At 45.1% G+C, this 21,730-nt stretch overlaps 1 protein-coding gene across 1 annotated transcript; it reads right to left on the bottom strand.

The window, feature by feature from the left end:
- Positions 1-944: 944 nt before the first annotated feature.
- LOC137278556 (polyadenylate-binding protein 1-like) lies at positions 945-13,835 on the bottom strand. Its single transcript, XM_067810996.1, has 8 exons — positions 13,655-13,835; positions 13,282-13,397; positions 11,863-12,022; positions 11,492-11,566; positions 4,503-4,739; positions 3,850-4,041; positions 3,295-3,391; positions 945-2,895 (listed from the first exon to the last, which is right to left on the bottom strand). Exons 4-7 carry the CDS (start codon positions 11,561-11,563, stop codon positions 3,305-3,307), a joined length of 588 nt encoding a protein of 195 aa, XP_067667097.1. The 5' UTR covers positions 11,564-11,566; positions 11,863-12,022; positions 13,282-13,397; positions 13,655-13,835; the 3' UTR covers positions 945-2,895; positions 3,295-3,304.
- Positions 13,836-21,730: the final 7,895 nt, after the last annotated feature.

Raw genomic sequence — 21,730 nt, forward strand, 5'->3', positions numbered from 1 at the left:
TCGCATTCTTCGTTGTAGTTGTACGGTGAAGTTTAGCGCGTACGAAAAAAACCCATACTTTTAAATTTGGATCGGCCTCGTTTTACGGTTAAGCACTCCTTCGTTTTTAACTGACAACCCAACTCTTTCGTCATTTCATAACTTCGCAAATAACAGATGGAGATTTTAATCCACTTGTGGGTAAAAATACAGGTTCCAGCACATAGTATGTCAAAATGCGCGAAATACTATTACCCGTGTTAAACAAGTATAAAGTGTATGTTACAAAGTCTAATGTATATTTGTATACATCCATGAAAGCCATCCTTTACCCTACACTAACCTATCCTACCATGCAATGGCAGGCCTAAAAAGCTGAAGATCTGGATTTTCCCATTTCACTGGGGCTCTTTTCAGTTCACATACAACTATTCATATGAAAATTGTACACATTCTGAGCGTTAGTCTGACTCAATATGTGGAGGACCAGTTGGGGCATCAGGACATGCATGCAGAGCAGATGGAGGAAACAAAATGGTGTGTAGTCCTGTGCATACCCCTTGAAGTTAAATGCACAGAGGGAGAATCCTTGGTTGGATGACTTGTACAGCTTGACACTCGAGCCTCTGGAACCAGAGTCCTGCCTTAGTAAGAAGCAGGCAAGTACGTTAAAAATTGCCTGTTCCCCTAACAGTACAAGGGATGCCTTGTGGAATAAGCCATGTGATTATTAATCTTCTAGAGCCTCCAGGGCAGCTTTGGTTATCCGAGCATGTGACGTGGCCAAGCTGCTATGAAAGTACTGATTACCCCAACATGCGTTACTTTCTGTAAACAAATACTGCTTCAAAACAGCAATGCACAGTTAGCAGGTTTACAGCATCTTACCTCATGTTGGCATCTACCAACAGTATGTCTGAACGTATTAATGGAACAGTTCAGCTGTTATTGACGACAATATACAATTCAATGAAACGGTTTATTTGTTGTAAAATAAAACATTGGTTTAACAGACTCAATAGATTATTAACTACATCCATTACAGTAGTCCCTCTTCTCATGTTCTCTTAAATGCTTCCACACAACTCAACTGACAAGCAATGGTTTAGTCATTCAAAGAAATTTGACAAACATACAATACAGCAAAGAAATGAACAAACATTGTACACAATAGAAAGATTTTTTTTAGTCTGTTGCTATTTTTATAACGCTATTACATACTGGCAAGTCATAACAGCGGATTTATGGATAGAGTTAATAATCTATCAGTACCTGACTGCAACTGATGTTTTTTAACAGTGAAAACAGGAGAACTCTCCTATTTTGTACTTATTTTAACATATTTTGCTATTTTTTTCTATTTTTTTTTTCAAACTGTAAGAAAGCAATTCTGCACCATCAAAAGGACAGACAAAACCATGCAAGACAAAGTTTGCTTACACTAACAGTTACAATTTACAATCCAGCTAAATTGCCGTTTTTCCAGATGTTCCCTGTCTAGCTTGAGGGTGCAGAAATAACAAACGGAGGAAGTGATAAAGAGATCACTTGTCGCCCTAGTTGGACGTGGCAGCGGCTTCTTTAGCCTGGTGGGCTTGCAATACAGCAACGGTGACAGGCCGGGAAAGCCACATTTTAAAAATGACTATTGACAGGAAGGCCACATTTCAATAACATGACTGTAGCCAGTAAAGCCACATTTCCAGTACGTTAATTAATGGCTCACAGTAATCGGTAAAATAGCGTCCCCACTTTAACTGACACTGAATCAGTCTTGTTTGTCTATAATACAAGTAAGTGACTTCTTGCACTGCATAAAATGACTAATGTTAGAAAATATACGTGTCATCCATCGGCCATATGAACAACGTTTGAAATCTATGAATCACCTGGCTGTTAGAATTACATACATTTAAAGCCCTGTTAAAATAAACAAACAATCAACTCTGCATTTACATGTATTTCACAGGTGTGTAAATCTGGCCATTGTTTTCATATGGTTTCCAGCTTGCATAACATAATATATGTAAATGCTGTGATTGTAGGACATGCACTTCAATACATTTGAAATCTTGTATCACTAGGGTTAGGTTTGTAATGGGTAAATAGTTTATTACAAGACTGACAATGCTATAGCATGCATTTCAATGGTTCTGTAATATAGCTGTCACTTCGGGTTCGGGTTAGCGCGTCCGACTATGCCATAATGTAGTGAGATTATTAGGAACATATGATGAAGTGATACCCATGATTGAGCACAACTGTTAACATCCGTGCCTTCCTTGACATACACTTGTCTGTCTAAAAGGTTCAAATATTAATCAGGTGTACTGGCCAGAGCGATATGTATGGTAGAGAACGAGTGTGTGCTGGTGTGTGAGGGAGAGGGTGTGGGATGGGGTAGGCCTAGGGTGGGGTGGTGGCGATATGTCGGTGTTAGGATACAGATAAACCTTTCTGATCAGTAGGTTATATCGTTTATAAGTTCTGTAATGAAAATTGCATTACAGTTTTTATAACTGACCTTTGGTACAGTTCTTATATGTGAGGAGACACTGCTTATGTGCTTATCTATGCGTTATTACCTATAAGTATATAATGTTGTGCTAATTATAGAAACAAAACATGTTGTAATCTGAATAAAATTATGAGGAATCATGTCTTTCTTTGTTAAATACGGTAACGGATTTGAATCACTAAATATGTTTTTGACAGCATAACCGGGATGTTCATGCAACCGTAACTATCGCCGGGAGAGCCACATTCGATGTTCACGCAACCGTAACTATTGCCGGGAGAGCCACATTCGATGTTCACGCAATCGTAACTATTGCCGGGAGAGCCACATCAGTTGAGGCTATCTGTTTAGGAAATGTGGCTTTCCCGGCCTGTAAACACAGCAACAACCTCGTCAATCTGGGGACAATAAAACACACTAATTAGCATCTTTAACATTAGCAAAGCACCCAGCACATGGGTCCCATATATAACATGAGAAACAATCTATAGCCACAATATTTTCAAAGCTGTTTTCATTCTCAGCGCTTTGCCAAGTATGTTTGCATAAAGACAGGAAATTCCTAAACTATCACTATGATAATGTATCCAATTTTGAAGAAAATTCACTCCAAAAAGATTTACATGACAAATCTGAAAAAAAGTTTCTAAAAAGATAAACTGCATATAAAACTGGATCAAATAATGTTTAGACTAATACCTGCGTACATTCACGACATACCCAATTGCTTGGGGATGACTTTTGATACGCTCTCACAAGCCCTCTACAAGGGAAGGGTCAAATAATCATTAACTAACCAGCAGTTGTCTACCACCTGGGACTGGCTCTGACTTTGGGCATCTGTCTTGGTACGAAAAATCCACACTGGGTTTGGGGCATGGTGGACACTGTGCACTGAAGAATCCAATTCAAGAATTTAATAAATCATTCTCATCAAAACTATGTGTGAACCTAAGCTTTAATATTTCACCAAAACTACGTGTGATCCTAAGATTTTAAATCCCCCTAGCTGTCTTTCAATATGCTAACTATAGGAGGAAAGTGAAGTGTTGCTTATTAAGGTAACAATTAAAAGGTTTCCCTCAGGGCAGACTTGGAATTCATTTGACAGCTTGGAGTACCATGACCATAAGGAAAACTATGCAAAGCTGTTTCAGTCGTGAGAAAGTTAAGTTACTTTCCTAGTTAAGTCAACAATCCATTGTCTTAGACATTGATCAAAAACAACCAAAGACACTTGAATAAAATAGTGGAAAAGAAACACAAAAACTGACTGAAGATTAGGCAAGATACAAAGTCTCATCCAAACTTGATATAACTTGCAAATACTTGTTTAGCAGAAGAATGTTTACCTGTCGTCTCGTTGTGGTCATTCTCTGCATGTACTGTGAGGGAAGGTGAGCACGTCGGTCTTCCTTGCGCTGGGCCAGTGGTTTTGACACAATGGTACGACCATTCATCTCGGTCACAGCCTTGGTTGCCTCCTCTGGAGAGCTGAAGCACACAAAGCCGAAGCCTTTGGACCGCCCATCTTCACTCATGACCTAGAAAAATTTATAAAAAATGCACAAACATCAGCAATAGAGTATATTTGTTTAAAGGTTAAATTTCAAAGCACAAGTGAGCTGAGCTTGATCAAGAGTGTTCAACAACATGACCATTGACATGCTAATCAAGTTAGCTGTTGTATACAACAGTCACCTTTTGTGGTAAGCATGGGCTGCTGAAGATCTTTTCTACCCCAGATCATCACGGGTCTTAAAGCATAAAAAATTGGCCTAATTGTTAGAAACCAGTTGGAAATCCACAGTGAAGCTTTAAGTACTCAGGCAAGTGATCACAGAAAACACTCAACTGTGTCATACGGATACACCTGTCCGATGTTCAATATTGTCCAGTAGTAAGGAGGTGAACAGCTATTTGGATAAAGCTACGTACCAGGGTGTATGGGCATGAAACAACATCAACCATTAATGATAACACCAACAAAACAAAGTTCACATACCCTAACACTGGTGATGGTTCCAGACTGTGAGAACTCCTTTCTTAGTCTCTCATCGTCAACCACATCATCCAGATTTTTGACATACAAATTCACACCCTGGTATCGATTGATTCTCTCCATTTTGATCTTCTCGAACTTGTCCTTCAGTTCAGCTTGACGTTCTGCTTTCTTTTGAGCACGCCCAGCATACAACACCTTCCCACTTGCAAGCTCCATGCCGTTCAGGTTATCTACGGCCTAAAAAACAAAAAGTACTTTTTTTATATATAATTCTTCAGCATAGTTATTTAAACGAGCAGTACATTTGTTTTTGATACAATGTATAACAGTATAATTTTTATCCAAAAGCTGAATAATAATGTAATTTTCGGAATAAAATTGATATTATATACTTATCCTGACTCATGCTTAATTGCTTATCGCCTCTTCCCTGGCGAAGGTAGTGGAACACCTGAAATCCCTTGACATAAAAATACACTCACCCACGAGTAGCCTCCATTTCCCATGCACATGGTCAGCTGATCGGCCCTGATTATCACTCTCTCTTTAATAATCATCCGACACGAGAATATAGGAATTCAGCGTTTCTGAGAGGGGCGGCTGGGGGGCCTTTTGTCATGAGTCAGGACAAGTATAAAATATCAATTTTATTCAGAAAAGTAGCTATTTTTCCTTATCCTGACTCATGCTTAATTGCTTATCATGAGGTCCAAGGATTGAGGATAAGGCCGCTGTCTGACCGGATGACCTGGCAGATGATTTTTCACAATAAAATCCTATCGTAGACACAGATGAGCCGTCTCTTGGTGACTGGCATCAAACTTCGTTTGATTAAAGTTTAGAGCATGAATTTCTGACATTCGTGCAACTGTCGCCAAGGCAAGTAAAAATAGCGTCTTTTGAGTCAGCAGTTCAATTGAGGTCCGATCGAGCAGCTCATTCGCATCACTTGTGAGATGTTGGAGTACGACATTTAGATTCGACGCTGGAGCTCTAAATCTGATTTGTTGATCTTTCAACTTGAAGGAGCGTAGTAAGAAAAGTAACTCCTGTACTTTAGTCAGCATGTCCCCGTTCCCATGGTGACGACTGAGCTGAGAGCTGCCATGTATGTAGATAATGTAGAGCTTTCAGACCTCTGGAATGACGTAGATGGCACAGATAATCTGCTATCTAAGGATGTTCTTATGAGTGTGTATTTTCTGTATATTTTGTTATTAATTAAGTAATAATTATTATTGGGTCACAACGTTTAGTGTTTTGAATAATAATTATGATGGGTCACATCCTGTATAAGAGATGGTCAACGCTTTTGGGATTATGGTAACAGGTTTCCCTAAATTATCTGCCCTTGTTTTTCTATTTGTTACTTCCGAGAGACTGCTAGAGCATTCCACATGAGTGGCGATGTTCATTTGTGCACAAACTTTCGGGAAATGACTGAATATATACACCTGGAAATTAATCAAGCAACACCCCAATTTTTTCTATTGGAGCAACTTTGAAGTGTTCTGACAATCAAAATATGCCGGGTTGATATAGTTTGACACTTTTTTATTCAACAGACGATCTCTGACAAACAACTTAAAGGGAAAAAGTATCAAGACTTTGCTTTATTGCAACGAAATCCAAATTCTTAAAACTGTCTTAAATTCATGAAAAAATGGACACAATTTACTATTCATCCACAGACGTTGTTGTCAGGTGTATTAACACAAATGTCACATGGAAAGAAAGAACAGTCATCTGAGAGTCTGCACACCGACTTTCATCAATATCTAGTGTGTCCTCCCTGCGCACGCACCACCGATTCCAGACGCCTCCTCATTCCTTGGATGAGTCTCCGGATCTGATTCTGGGGGATCCTGTTCCACTCCTCATGCAGGGCAGCCGTCAATTCGTTGAGATTATGGACTGGTGGGTCTCTCTGCCTCACACGACGGCCAATAAAGTCCCACAAATGTTCAATGGGGTTGAGGTCAGGGCTCATGGCAGGCCATGGAATTCTGTCAATTGCATTTTGCCGCAAAAAATCATTTACAGCATGCGCCCTGTGAGGTCTAGCATTGTCGTCCATAAATATGGGTCTCGTTGCCAGAGGATGGTTCTCAAAATGAGGTACCACAGCCCTGTCAAGAACCTCCTGTTGGTAACGAACACCGTTAAGGTTGCCACGGATGGTAATGATATCCAACTTGCAGTTCATGGAAATGCACCCCCATACCATAACGGAACCTCCCCCAAAGGCCACAGTCTCCTGGATGTTCCGTGGAGCCATTGCTGTGTTCCTCTGCCTCCAGACCCGAGTACGACCGTCCACCATGTGCAGCAAGAACCGGCTCTCATCTGAGAAATGGACCTTCCTCCAAGAGGCAATGTTCCAGTGCAAACGGTCATTACACCAGGCCAGTCGGGCTGCCTTATGGGCTGGAGACAGTCTGGGTCGCTTGATTGGCCTCCTTGCCCGGTATCCTGCAGCTTTCAGACGATTCCGAACAGTCCTGTTCGAGATGGGTCTCCCTGGCAGCCACTCCTGTCTCAACCGAGAGCTCGAGTCGAAGGACCTGCGCCGTACAAGTCTCAGTAAAGCTCTGTCCTCCCGGACTGTGGTCTTCCTGGGTCTTCCTGGTCTAGGCAGGTCTTTAACTTCATTAGTGGCCCGGTATTTTTTCAAAAGTTTTGAAATTATGGAATGATGTCGTCCGATTTGAGTCCCGATTTGTCTTAGAGACATACCAGCATTCCTCATGCCGATTATTTGCCAACGAGTGGCCTCTGATAATTTCCTACGTGCCATGACATTGAAATGAATGAAAAACCGAATGCAATCGACAACCTGCGCTTGTAAACACCCCAGGGAAAAAGTGCATTTTTCGAAAGTTGAGGTTAAAGCAATGCACGTGCGTTGTGCAAGCTTCACGCGCGTCATATCAACCCATGAAAAGCTCATGCTGTATGTCAATACATCAAAATTGAATAATCAATCATCAAAATTACTTCGTTAAACTTTGTTAAGTTTTTATGTGTCTTTGAATTTGGTGTTGCTTAATTAATTTCCATATGTATATATAAAAAGGCTAGTTGCCGTGTTGAGTCTTGGACACATTCACAATACTGGAACATGTATATCATCTGTCAACACCTGATCGACATCAACCGCTGTCAGACCAATCGCTGTGTTTACATTCTGCATAACTGTTTCTCTCTCGCACTAAGACTTTGGTGAGTTTGCTATGGATCTATTATATTTTTGTGACCCATTGCCTTAGATTTTGTCTCACTTGTATTGTATTTGAAATCGATATTGTGAAATTGACTTGTGACTTTGTATAACTTGCTCCCTTTGCCTTGATAATAATATTTGAATGTTTTAGACTTGTCTTTGTTCTGTTTAGCTGGTTCACGGGGGATTTCCTACATCGTTTGCCACGGCAAATTCTTAAATGTAACAATGTGTCGCCTTCATCGCCGTGAACCCTTTCTTCCTGGCGTATGCCTCAAATCGTTTCTGTTTGTCATCATAAAGTGTGCGAGTGGATTTCCGTAAGGCTAAGGTGATATTGACCAGTGATGGATGGCATGAATGACAGTTTTTATTTCCAACTGGTTGATGTGAAGAACCTGTTCCTCTTTGTTCCAGACCCCTGCTGCTACCCCATTCTCTAGATGAGCTCCCCATCCTTGCAGAGATGTGTCTACGTAGAGATGGTTGTTGAATACCGGCTCTAACATACAAGTCCCTGCGCAGATGTTCGATCAGTGAGTCCACCGAAGTAGAAAGGGCTTGACACTGTCTGGGAGCGGAATCTGACTTTTGTTGTTGAGATAAGATTCAAGAAGCGTTGTAATGGACACAGCTGCAGTCTTCCTCTTCTGGTCATATGTTGTACTGACGTGAGGATACCTAGTAGACACTGCCATTGTCTACGTGCCATCGGAGAGAGTAGTGCTTGCCTTATCATTTCTTGAATCTTGACCCATCGGTCCTCCAGAACGACAATCTGATTCAATGCAGTGATGAAACGAATTCCGAGGAATTTGAGATCTTGTTGAGGTTCCAATTCCGACTTCATATGATTTACTAACCATCCCAGTTGTGTTAGTAGCCTGATTGTGAAGTCTAACCGTAGTTTGAGTTGATTTTTCTCTTGATGCACTTGTATGCTGTCGTCCAGGTAGAAAGCTCTGTGTAGCCCCTTCAGGTGCAGATAGTTGACGATGGGCTTGGTTACCTGAGTAAATAGCCACGGGGCCGAAGATATTCCAAATGGTAGGGCCGTCCACTGATACTGCTGACTGTTGAAAAGGAAGCACAGATATTTCCTGGATTATTGATGAATCGGGATATGTAGGTAAACATCTTGCAGATCTGTGCTGGCTAGATAGTCTGCCGGTCAGATGAGGAGTCGTAGTTGAGGAAGATGTATCATCTTGAAGCATTCTGGTTTCCATAGAAACTTTTTGTTGAATTTCTTCAAGTTGTAAATGAGTCTCTCTGGAATTCTTCTTCGGTACTAAGAAGATTGGGGAGTAAAACTCGGGCATCAGACTCTGTGGCTGTATTACTTCTACCGCTGCCTTCTGCAACAGTTGATTGTCTGCATACATGATGGGAGCTGGTAGTCTTGTGAGCGGCGGTGTACATTTTAACTGAATCTTATGGCCGTCTTGCAGAATATTCATGATGTAGTCGTCATTGAGAATTCCCCAGTTCTTCCAGTAGAGTTGAAGACATCCACCTACTTGAGACAGTCGTATGAGAACGGATGGGGGTGGAAGACTCCAGTCGTTCTGAACCTGATCTTCAATGTTTACCTCCTCCTCCGTCCCTAGACGAATGGCCTGACGTCTGAGGGCGCTTGTTTCCTCCACAGGAGCGATGAAAGGAAGAAGACGACTTCTCCCCTCGAGCGTTAAACTTCTTATCCCTTGCTCTTTGTACCCTCAAGAACTTGGACTTGCAAGTGTAACGTTGATTTGGCTGCTTAAGCACTGAAGTCAAAGTGTCAATGGATTTGATCATCATGACATCTCTGGAGTCTTGAGCAACTGTTCTTCCTACCTCTTCTATCTTCCCATTAAACACAGTAGGTGCAGATCATGGGGCTTGATACAAAGACTTTGTTAAGCTCTCACTCCATGACGAGTCAGACAAGAGCCCTTGTTGACGAAGTAGATTTACACTCGCAGTAGTAGAGGCTAGGTGTTCAGGATCATTCTCTCTTTCTCGTTGGCAGGATTGCTGAACTTTGTAAAGAGAGTCTCGCTTAAGGCTCTAGATCGAGCTAGTCCAAAGAATGTTCGTCTTGTAGTAGTGTCAAGCTGAGCAAGCCTCTTGTCTTCTAACTTGTAGGATCAGCTGTGGGCTGTGTTGATTGCCGTGTAACCTTCGTCAACATCTGGTGCTCTGATGAGGGCTCCGTGTGATGAAGAGGGAAACGACAAGCATTGAACGGTGGACCTGTTGTTGTTGAAACTTGGTTGCTTACTTAGACACCGTAGATAACATCTCAGGGATATGTATATATGGGAGATATCGGCGAGAACGTTAACATGTTAATCATGTCATCATTCTTCATCTTGTACGTGTTAAGCTCATTGCATGGTGAGACTAAGTCTGAGCCATCCGTGATCCACGATGTGACTTCAGAATTTGAAAAGAGGGCTTCCTTCAGCGACGACTCTCAGTAGTGTCTATCTTCATCCCTCCTACAGTGAGACGCATTCACTGAACGCCAACGATCCCTTCTATGTGAGTCCAAGTCTGAAGGGCACAAAGACTGCAGACTGCGCCTCCTATGAGCTGGGGAGACTAAATATCTTCTGCGTTCACAAGTAGATCCGTGAATGCACTCACGCGAGTGTAAAAACTCATGCGGGTGCATTCACTGGGTGGGTGGATCCCTCTCTGGACTGCGACGAGATGACAGGGGCGTCTATCTTCTGGAGCATGTGCGTGCATATACCTTTTCTTTGTCTTTGGGTGTGAGTGCAGGTCTAGATGAGTCGCAGTCGACATTGTTGATGAGTGCAGTCTTCTCTCTTCATCCAACTGTCGCTCCATAAGGCTCATCATCTGCATTGTAATTTGCTGCATGAAGGCGCCTGCGTCGAATGGCTGCTTTGAGTGTAGTGACGGCTGAGTTCTAGAGTTGCTTGCTGCAATGCCCGAGGTTGCTGACGAAGTCTGTTGATGCTCATAATGGTTCTGATGATGCCATCGGGGTCGATCTAGATAACACTGCACGTTGACTACGTTGGTTGCTATCTTCCTCACTGCGAAGACTCATCAGAAGCTCGTCGAAGATGTAACGTTCTCGTAGAGGGACGATCTCTTCCCCAAACAATTTCTTCATCGAAGAATGCTGATTCTGCAATGATTTGGACTTCAACTTCGACGAATTAGATATCTTTTTCTGTGACAGTTCTGCCCCTGTAGACAGTCTCTTCTGTTCTTCTGTGTTTAGGAGACGACTCACCAGACCCTAGACATTACCTCGGAGATACGGCTGACATATCACTGGAATGAATCTCAGCAGAAATAGATAAACGGTTACCCGAATTTAGATCACCAGATTTTGACATGGCTGATGCAAGCTGACGTTGCCTGTCTCTCGCATGTATACATTTAATTCTGATTCAGATAAATTTCTGCAAAATATTACGAGTATCAGAAGAACATCAGGGCTTACACGCCGGACAAACTAAATGCGGGTCAACTGCCGACAGCCTTAATCTACACTGTAGACATGATTAGCTGACCAAGTGTGCAGGAAATGGATACTATTCGTGGGTGAGTGTTTTGTATGTCCGCTTCTCTTAGAAGGGAACTTCAAGGGATTTCAGGTATTCCACTACCTTCACCAGGGAAGACGAGATAAGCAATTCAGCATGAGTCATGATAAGGAAACATTTAACAACATAAACAAAGCTAGCTATAATATAAAGTCCACAAGAGCCCATTAGATTGAGAGTTGCTTAATACACACCTTCTTAGCTGCCTCAGGTTCCTCGTAGCTAACAAAACCAAACCCTCTAGACTTGCCAGTTTCATCAGTCATAACCTGTAAACAAATATTCAATTCAGTCAAAATACTGAATCCTAAAGTTTCAATGCATACCTCTATATAACATGTAATTTAACCAAGCTGAGGTAGATCAGCCTTCACACAGGAGGCAACTGGTTACTGTTAGAGATCATTAACCATGACAGGCAAAAAAATATTGTTTGAGCTATTTCAAACTATTACAGACAAAACCTTGCCCATTCATAATGAACTTTCAGCGAACTCATGTGATTTGTTACATATCAAAAGTTGAGATTAACTAGTTGTTTTCTTTTTTTTAAAAAAGACCATACCTTGGCACTTATAATCTTGCCAAATGGACCAAACAGTTCCCTAATCTTGTCATCATCTAACTCGTCACCGAAGTTCTTGATGTAAACATTGTTGAAGCGTTTCTTCTAGTCACCAAGGAGAGCGATTCGCTCTTTCCTAGGGATGAACTTGCCCACATACCTGTTACAAAGAGTAAGAAAAGTAAGGAAAGCTGCCAAGATGCATTTGCATACAAAATGTACTAAATTATACATGTGGAAATAGTTGTTCATGCATGGGAAACTTTCCCAAGGCACTTCTATCAATTCTCAGTTTAAAATGACTCGCATTTCTAGGTGACAAAATACCCCTAACCACCATTTCAGGAAGGAAAAAAGTATCTTCACATTCCATTACTTTGAGTCACTTTGAAACCTGTAACTAACACGTAGAAATCCAAGACCATGCCTAAAAGACTAGTTTCGCACATACAAAACCAGAACATACCTTATCCCTACAACTAAATATTTAAAAGCGATAACTGGCATTCATATGCAAAGGGTACCAATGAAGGGTACCAATTTTGCAGCATGTCCTTCCTTAAGCTGAAAGTAACGAGGACATGTTCATCTTATTACAAAGCTGATGTCCACTAATTCCCCATGAATTTGATGTCATTAAAAATCAGACTATAATGTCCCAGTGCATTACTAAGATAAGATCTTCAATTTCCTTCAGAATGGACCCACGTGTAGTCATTGGGCAAAAGAAAACTTGTGTTAGGACAGTGTGATAACATTGCACAACCTTGGATGGCACCAGGACCACTATGTACAAGAACTGAATGCACTCATTTTCATCAGTATCAAAGATGTTATCTGACAACTTGACAGTTGGTCTGAGTTGCAAATGACTTGAAAGTAACAAAGTGGGGGTACTCCAAAGACCTGATGATTGCCAAAATGTAATTTTCTGAGTAACATTGATATTTTATACTTATCCTGACTCATGCTTATTATGCTTGTCTCCTTCTATCCGAACACAGAGGAACGCTTCAATATCTTGAAGTTCCTTCACTGAAGTTGACGTAAAATCATTACTCACATATACATTATGGGCAATTAGATAGTAATTTTGTTACATACAGATCAAAAACCGAATACAGCTGTAATTTGGTTGATGTAAGTCCGAAAATAGAAAAGGATATGTGCTGTATCGGGACTTCGGTGTGTTCGCGTCTGTCCTCTAGGGCGAAAAAGTAGTGAGTGAGGAGCATGGCATGACACGTGACTATTTGCGCGCCAAAAGTGCATGGCTCAAGGGAGGCTACCCGTGGGTGAGTAATGATTTTATGTTGCAGGTACTTTCCATGAAGAGAACGGCATTAAACTCATTATGGTTCCATTAAAACTTTGCAAGAAAATTCAGCCATGACACATATGCTTCTAGACAAAACTTACACTTTCTTGCCGTTAAGCAACATGCCATTAACTTTCTCAATGGCCTGTCTGGCTGCTTCTTCAGTCCCAAACTGGACAAAGCCATAACCTTTCGAGCCATTTTCATCGGAAGCTATCTGCAAAAGTAAAATTTGAGGGCCTTACTTAAAACCTACCGAAATCAAACAAAATTCATTTTGCTTAAATTCTATGTACAATAAGTACACAAAACACATCACTCACTTCAACAGAGGAAAACAGTTCATGAAAAGACAATACAGCACTAAATTGTTTCACCACAGCTGAGAATTACACTGCATATACTAAAATTAATTTCAAGAGCTCTCCTTTGCCACTACCCAAATATCCAATGTCCACATATTGTCTAACATACCTTACACGACAGGATGTTGCCAAAAGCCGAGAAAGTATCGTACAGAGCCTTGTTGTCAATGCTTTTGTCCAAATTCTTGATGAACACATTGCCCACACCAGACTTTCTCAGGGAAGGGTCACGTTGAGACCATATTATTCTGATCGGTCTACCTTTTTCACTATGTCCAAAGCCCTTTCAGCTGTAAATACATAGAAAAATACATGAATAACATGAACATGGCACAAAGAATTGACTAGGTTACAAAAAGTTTTTATTCATTCATGGATTAATGCAACGAAACTGGTTTTATATGGGTACATTGAAACTAGCTATTACAGTGAATATTTTTAAATCCTCGGCACATACGTTAAAAAATAATGTGAAGCCAACGAATGGAACTCAGAAATGTTATGGCTGCTACATAGATATAAAACAACCGTTGTTAAACACCAGAAATTCCTTCCACCTCAGCAAACTAATACATATGAGTTAAAGCTAATTCATATTCAGGCTGTTAAGATCTAGACTAAAGTTAAGGCTACATGCATACAATGCTGGATATTTCAAGCATATGTAAATTGAACATACCACTAATTTTTTACATACTTATCAGGTAAGAAAGCCAACAATGCCCACGTGAGTGGCGCTTACTCAATTTCTCTCATAACACAGTCTACAAAAAGTAGAGATGCGAGGTCAACATACGGGCGGTAGGTCACCCAGGTCACGAGATGACCTGGACACGTCATTCCCTTACTAGAGACGAGCGAGTCAAGACGTGTTGCTTGGCCGCTCTACTGGATTCTAGTTAAGTGTGTGCTTTGTTTATTGCATTTTTCTATATCTCTCTCTCTCTCTCTACTATCATCATTCTAGTCGCTTTTAGGTGTTTTTCGTTATCTGCGACTAGCTGATTTTTTCTTTCTTGCCAGCAGTTTGTGGGTCGTCGGCCGTCGTCCCACTTGCACGTGCTTCACGGGTGTCCCGATTGTGTCTCGGTTCACGCTTGTGTGGCTCGTGCACTCGGACCCTTGTCGGGCTTCCGCGTTACTCGCTGGCGGGTTGGCGGATAGGCGGACCTTCCGCCTTGACGGAGAGGCAGAGGACAGGCGAACCCTTCGCCCGAGCGGACCTTTCGTTAGGGGTTCCTTAACAATCGTTCACCTGCGCCTTTGTGCGCAGTAGCGGAGGTCAGGCGGACCCTCCGCCTAGACGGACCCTTCGCTAGGAGATTCTTCTGTCGTTCCCCTCAACCCTTGTGTGGTCCTCAACCCTTGTGTGGTGTAGAGGAGCATTGGCGGACCTTTCGCCTTGACGGAGAGGCGGAGGACAGGCGAACCTTCCGCCTGGTCGGACCATTCGCTTGTGACGTGCCTATCCTCCTCGGATAGGAGTTTACTCTGCCGTCACCCCTCGGCAGCGTACCCTGTCGTGCGTTCCACCATGGTATTCGCCTCCTTCTGCACTCAGTGCGGCACTAGGAAGTCGGCTAAGTGGGATCCTCACACATTGTGTAGGCTTTGCAAGAGTCCCTGCGCTGCGGATAACTCTTGTGCAGAGTGTGAGGTCCTCTCTGAGCGGGACTTTCGTCAGTACCTGGCAGTACTTAGGAAGAGCGAGAGGGAGTCTCATCGGAAGAAGGCAGCGCCTTCCACAGGTTCGCCAGTGTCTTCGGCGTCATCTAGACGATCGGTGCCTCGCTCTCCCATCCGCCCTCCTTCTCCCTCCGCATCAGAGGAGTTAGTTATTCACGAGGAGGCGGAGGAGTTCGACTCTCAGTCAGGAATGGAGTCGGACCCCATCAGGACTATGCCAGAGGGGAGCGCTACTCGCTCCCGTTCCGTCTCTCCCTCTCGGCCCCTCCTGAGGGAGGACGTAGCCGTATCACCGGAGGGGAGGAAGGAGAAGAAGAGAAGGAAGGAGAAAAAAGCGAAGAAGTCTCGTGACAGGGAGCAGGTTCGCTCAGAGAGGCTTCTCCTTTCCGTTAAAGGGTTAGTGGAGTCCATCCTTGATCAACGCCTTGGTCCGCCCACATCGGCACGTTCCGCGGAACCCTCCTCTCCGCTCCGCCTCCGGAGGCGGACGTCTGTTCACTCCCCGAGGCGCTCTCCTTCTCCCAGGTCCTCCCCCTCTAGGGAGTTCATTAACACAAGAGACCCTCCACTTATTCCTATCCTCCCGGAGGAGGTGGGGGATGACAGCGACCCTGTCCTTCCAGAGCCTAACCCTCCAGTCTAGACGCAAATACACCGGTGTGGTGTTGGCGGAGGTGGACGATCAACCTTCTGCCGCTTCTAGGGCGAGAGGCGAGTCTTTCTGCCCTGAAGACTGTGTTCTCTCCCCTCGGAAAGTCCTCCCTCCGCACCGCTTCCTTGAAGCAGCCGCTAAGGAACTGAAGGAGGCTGTTGCCACCGCCGGACCAGGTCGCCTTACCCCTCAGCTCCTCCTCTCAGACAAACAGAGGATCAGGCTTCCAGTGGCGAACTCGCCCATTCCTTTAGATCCTCCCTCCTTGGATCCCGATATCTCTCGTGTTGCTTCTGCTGGGGTACCCCACAAGGTGTTGGACAATCACCTTATCCATTTGGACAAGGAGGCCAGATCCATTGTGGGGCTGAGCAACTATGTTGCTCACGCCTGCCAAGCTATGGCCACTTTCGCCAAGGAGGCAGGGATGGAACAGGGTGAGGAACCTCTGTATAGGGCATTTGGTGCGGTAAGGCTTCCTGGTGCGCACTAATCTCCCTCCGTCACGCCTCAGTGTCGGCAGACACCTTGTTCGCGGGGGAAATCCCAGAAGCTCTCCGCACTCGCCATGAGATCCAGCAGCAGGACCTAACCAATCGGATCATGACGGGTGGCGGACCCTCAGCAGGCTCCACCCCCCGCAAGCGTCAGGGAGGTCCTCCAGCAGACCAATCCACTCCTAGGAAGCGGACAGGGAAGGTTGACTTTCGGTTCGGAGGTCGTGGCCGAGGACGCACGAACCAGTCCAACCAGCCCAGCCAGGCTAACCAGGGATTCCAAACCCCCAGCAAGGGCACTCCGCGGAAGCGGAACAAGGGCAAGTGGACGTCCAAGAAGAAGTGACTCTTGGTGCCCGCCAATCCTTCCGCCACCTATCATTCCTCCATTCGACGGACCCGTTGGCGGCCGCTTGAGCCTCTTTGTCCCAAACTGGCGTCAGCTAGGACTAGACCCATTCGTGTGTCGGATCCTGGAGCGTGGCTTCTGCATCCCGATCTCCTCTCCGCCCCCTCTAACCTGCTCTCCGGTGGAACGTCTGATGGACTCGGTCAGGTTCCAACTCACCTTAGAGCAGGTGGAGTCTCTAGTCTCCAAGGGGGCAGTTCAGGAAATCCCCCTCCAGGATCTGACTCCCGGGTTCTATTCCCCCGTTTTTGTCAGGCCCAAACGCAACTCGGGGAAATGGCGGCTGATTCACGACTTGAAGGAGTTCAACTCCTCCTACCTCAAACAGCCGCCATATTTTCGACTCTTGACTGTTCCATCAGTCATGCGGTTACTGGAGCCCTCGGACTACATGGTGTCCCTTGACCTCCAGGATGCGTACCTGCACATCCCCATTCACTTGGCGGATTGCAGGTACCTCTGTTTCGTCCTGGGGGGCAGGCACTTTCAGTGGAATGTCCTCCCGTTCGGGATTTCCTCTGCCCCATGGCTGTTCACTCGTGTGACCCAACCCATCGTCCAGTTCCTCCACGAACTCCAGGTCCAATTCCTTATGTACCTGGACGATGGGTTCGCTCACAACCCTTCGCCCTCCATTCTTGAGGCGCAACGGGACCTCGTCATCCACCTCCTTCGACGCCTAGGGTGGCTAGTGAACCTGGAGAAGTCGGACCTGGTACCAACCACCTCTCTCCAATACCTAGGTGCCATACTGGATACAGTAGCCTTCAAGGCTTTTGTACCCAAGGAGCGGATGACCAGGCTAGCGCCCCTGATGACACGGGCACTATCAGAGCCCCTGTCCCTCATAGAGTTGGACCTAACCATAAGGGGGAGTCTGATGCTCCGACCTCTTCAGGTGTTCCTCAACGAGCACGTCAGGGAGACCCACTGTCTTCACCCAATAAGTCTCCCACCTCACCTCAGACACTTCCTCACCTGGTGGCAAGTGGACGACAACGTCCTCAAAGGAGTTCCCCTAAGGACACCTCTCCCGACCAGTCACCTTTTCGTGGACGCCTCCACCCAAGGATGGGGCGCTCACTTGGGGTCGGACCAGACGGCAGGTACCTGGTCGGCAGCCCAGCAGGACCGGCACATCAATGTGCTGGAGTTGGACGCCGTACGACTTGCCATCCTCCATTGGTCCGTTCCCCTCAGGCACCAGACCTTACTGGTCCACACGGACAGCTCAGATCAACCGTCAAGGCTCCACCAGAGCCACTCCTCTCCTAGACCTGACCCTCCGCCTGTTCGAACTGGTAGACAGGCTCTGCCTGAGCATCCGTGCAGTTCCTGGCAGATGTTCTCTCCCGGCCGGACGCGCCTCCTTCGACAGAGTGGCAACTGAACCCGCGGACGTTTCAGTCCCTCTGTCTCCAGTTCGGCAGGCCCATGTTGGATCTGTTTGCCACCAGGCTGAACTGCCAGCTCCCGATCTATGTATCCCCCGTGCCGGACCCAGCGGCCTGGGCCGTCGATGCACTGTCGTTAGAGTGGGAAGGGATGGACGCTTATGCCTTCCCTCCCCCAGCGGTTCTAGCACAGGTAGTGGCCAAGCTTCAGACCACCAAGTCCATGAGACTGCTTCTGGTGGCTCCCATGTGGCCTGCCCGGCCCTGGTTCGTTCCCCTTCGCAGACTCTGTCTGCAGGATCCCGTTCAGATCCCTCACCGGAGGGACCTTCTCATAAGCAAGCCAAGCGGCCGTGTTCACGAAAACCCTCAGGTATTCGATCTGTACGTTTGGCTTGTATTCAAAGGGGGCTCAGGAACAGTGGATACTCCAAGCGAGTAGCCTCGGCCTTGGCTTCCTCACAGAGGAAAACCACGCAGAAGCTCTACGACTTCCAGTGGGGTTTCTTTTCCTCCTTCTGTGAAGACAATGGCGTGGAGGCCGGTTCTGCCACTCTTCCCCAGATAGCTGATTATCTGGTTCACTTGCGCAACGTTCGAGGGCTCAAGGCCTCCTCCATTAACACCAATCTGGCGGCCATCATGTCCGTTATAAGGAAGAGGTCGCCGGCACTGGACATTTCTGTACTGAGGGAGCTCATCAAGTCTTTCCGACAGGCGGAGGGTCGGCGCAAGCCGAGGGCTCCTGAGTGGGATCTGGCAGTGGTCCTTGATCACCTCAAGTCAGATTTTTATGAGCCTCTGGAAGAGGTTCCCCTCCTCCGCGTCACGGTGAAGACCACCTTTCTAGTGGCCATGGCCTCGGCGGCCCGAATATCGGAGCTTCACGCTCTTCAGGCGGATCTCCTGAGATTTGAGGCCACGGATGGAGGATCTGCGTCCTTGGGCCTCGCCCCCGACTTCGTTTGCAAGAACCAACAGGCAGACGAACTGGGACGTACCTTCCACATCCCTTCCTTAGGGCCGTTGGTAGACCCGACGGAGGAGGGAGCACTCTCTCTCTGCCCTGTCAGGGCTCTCCGAGTGTATACCGACCGTACCCGCTCCCTTAGGCGGGGGCGGCGGAGGCTCTTCCTCCCTCACTCCCAGAGGAGCAAAAGGGAGATTGATCGGAGAGCTCTTGGGGTATACCTTCGGTCGGCCATCATAGAGGCCTACAAAGGCCAGGACAGACCTCTTCCGACTCGAACCAACCCACACGAGATCAGGGCCGTCTTGGCCACCATGGCTTATCACCGCAACATTGCGGTGGCGGACATCATGGCGGGCTGCTTCTGGAATTCTGGCTTGGTGTTCGCCAACCACTATTTACGAACCCTCTCCAACGAGGATCTGGCGGGCATTTCAAGGCTAGGACCCCAGGTCTTTGCCCAGCAAAGAACGGGGGGTCCTTACGCTTTAATTCGGCGCGGGGCTGCTCCTCTTTAGGCGGCCTATACTTCCCCGCCTCTCGTATGGTGCCAAGCTGGGGACCTCAGCTACACACCCTTTTTGCCTCAAATAAACTTTTCTGTTGCTTCTCTCCACTCCTTCAGTGTTGAGTTGTCTTTTCTCGTGTTGGGTTTCCCTTCCGGGGTTGTCGGCCGATCCCTCCTCCTTATCGGAGATGTCCGGACAGCAGTTGGTGTCCTACCCGCCCTCTAGTGCGGAGGCGGATGCCGGTGGATCGCTCTCCTCAGGGTTTCTTGGTTCCTCTTTACGTAGAGACGCACGGGCGAGGTCTCGCGTCCACGCTCTCAGCCCTCCGCCTCTGTGCCATTCTGGGCATTGTTGGCTTTCTTACCTGATAAGTATGTAAAAAATATAACATTTTTTATTAAATGTCATTTTTTATACTTACCTGGTAGAAAGCCAACAGTCGGGAGTTCCCGCCCAGCCTCCCCTCCTGAGGGTTTTGTTGTCTGCCTCGCTGGGTAAGGGAATGACGTGTCCAGGTCATCTCGTGACCTGGGTGACCTACCGCCCGTATGTTGACCTCGCATCTCTACTTTTTGTAGACTGTGTTATGAGAGAAATTGAGTAAGCGCCACTCACGTGGGCATTGTTGGCTTTCTACCAGGTAAGTATAAAAAATGACATTTAATCAAAAATGTTATAAAATATGGATGAAGCCAATTAAATACTACACTGTGTTGTGTGAGTGTTTATAGTTATTATTCTAAAAGTTCTTTCACATACACCTTTAATTTTTATGAAGCGAATATACCATCAGGTGAAATGTGATTGCAAGTAATAGTGATAGTTTTATGATTTAAGAAAAATTGTTAGGGCCTATGTGATGTGTGTGAAAAATATTACGATCTGATTTGATTCGCCAATGATGCTGGTGATGCTTAAGGGTTACAGTTCTGTAACTTCTTTCTTTCTTGTTGATCTTAATATTTCTTGTTGATATTATTATTTGACAAAACTGGAAAGGTGTTTATAACGCTTTGCGATAATTTTACACTTTCTGTTTTTGGTGTGTGTGTGACAGTGTCAATTAACATTTTCTTAGCTTCCATGTCATTCCCCACGTGCAATAAAAAGATATCTAAATTAATTATTAATGTAAACAAAAAAGTCTCAAAGGACAGCTGATGTTAACACATGAGATCTAGCGATTCTTTTGCGTTCTTAAACATGTTTTGGGAGGGATGGCCGTGGTGTATCTTTTATTCTTTCATTCATTCTTTATTTCTTTCATTCACTTATAATTCTTGCTCTTAATTCTTACTATAATTCATTCATTCATTGTAAAATTCCGACTGATACAATAAACAGGCTGCAGTACAGTTACACTCTCCTACCCAGAGTTCCATGTGACGAGCCAGCACAGTAGTATCTCTGCCACAGGCCAGAAAGATGTGACGATTCCTCACATCTTACACAGTTCAATCAATATAATGTACACATTTAATAACTGTTTATTTTTTATGAGTCTACACATCTAATTAAATATCGTTGTTAAAATGGTTCAGTTTCACTGAGAAATTATCCTAAAACGTGTAACACTATTTCGATTTGCGCAGCGATCCTTTGTTCACATGGGTTGTACGACCCCACGTGATGTCATAGAAGCCTTACGGAGAAGAAACGATGTAGCCGGTTTGAAATATAAATATGTATTGTCATGAACCTTATTGACGTAGTTTTAGAAGATTATTTACGTAACAGTGTAAAATAATATGAAAACCTCACCGAATTGCTTGCGTTATGCCAGGCTCAGCTTATTTACGAATATGCGCATTTGTTTACAAACAAGAGAAAAGTCCGATCACGTGATTTGCAAATTAGCATGTGGCAGTGATGTTATGCTAAGTCATCGAGTGTGGTACAGTTAAACACAGCAAAAGTTGTGCTTGGAACGAGTCATTGTGTCATTGTGTGCTTTGGAGCGTGACGAGGCACACGTTAATAAGTACAAATGATAAAGAAAGCAAGGGAGTGATCCATCCCTGTTGTAGATTATCCCTGCTACAACACATACACCGTCAAAAACACCAGA

Source organism: Haliotis asinina, chromosome 3 (assembly GCF_037392515.1).
Source record: "Haliotis asinina isolate JCU_RB_2024 chromosome 3, JCU_Hal_asi_v2, whole genome shotgun sequence".
In the NCBI taxonomy this organism is placed as follows: Eukaryota; Metazoa; Mollusca; class Gastropoda; order Lepetellida; family Haliotidae; genus Haliotis; species Haliotis asinina.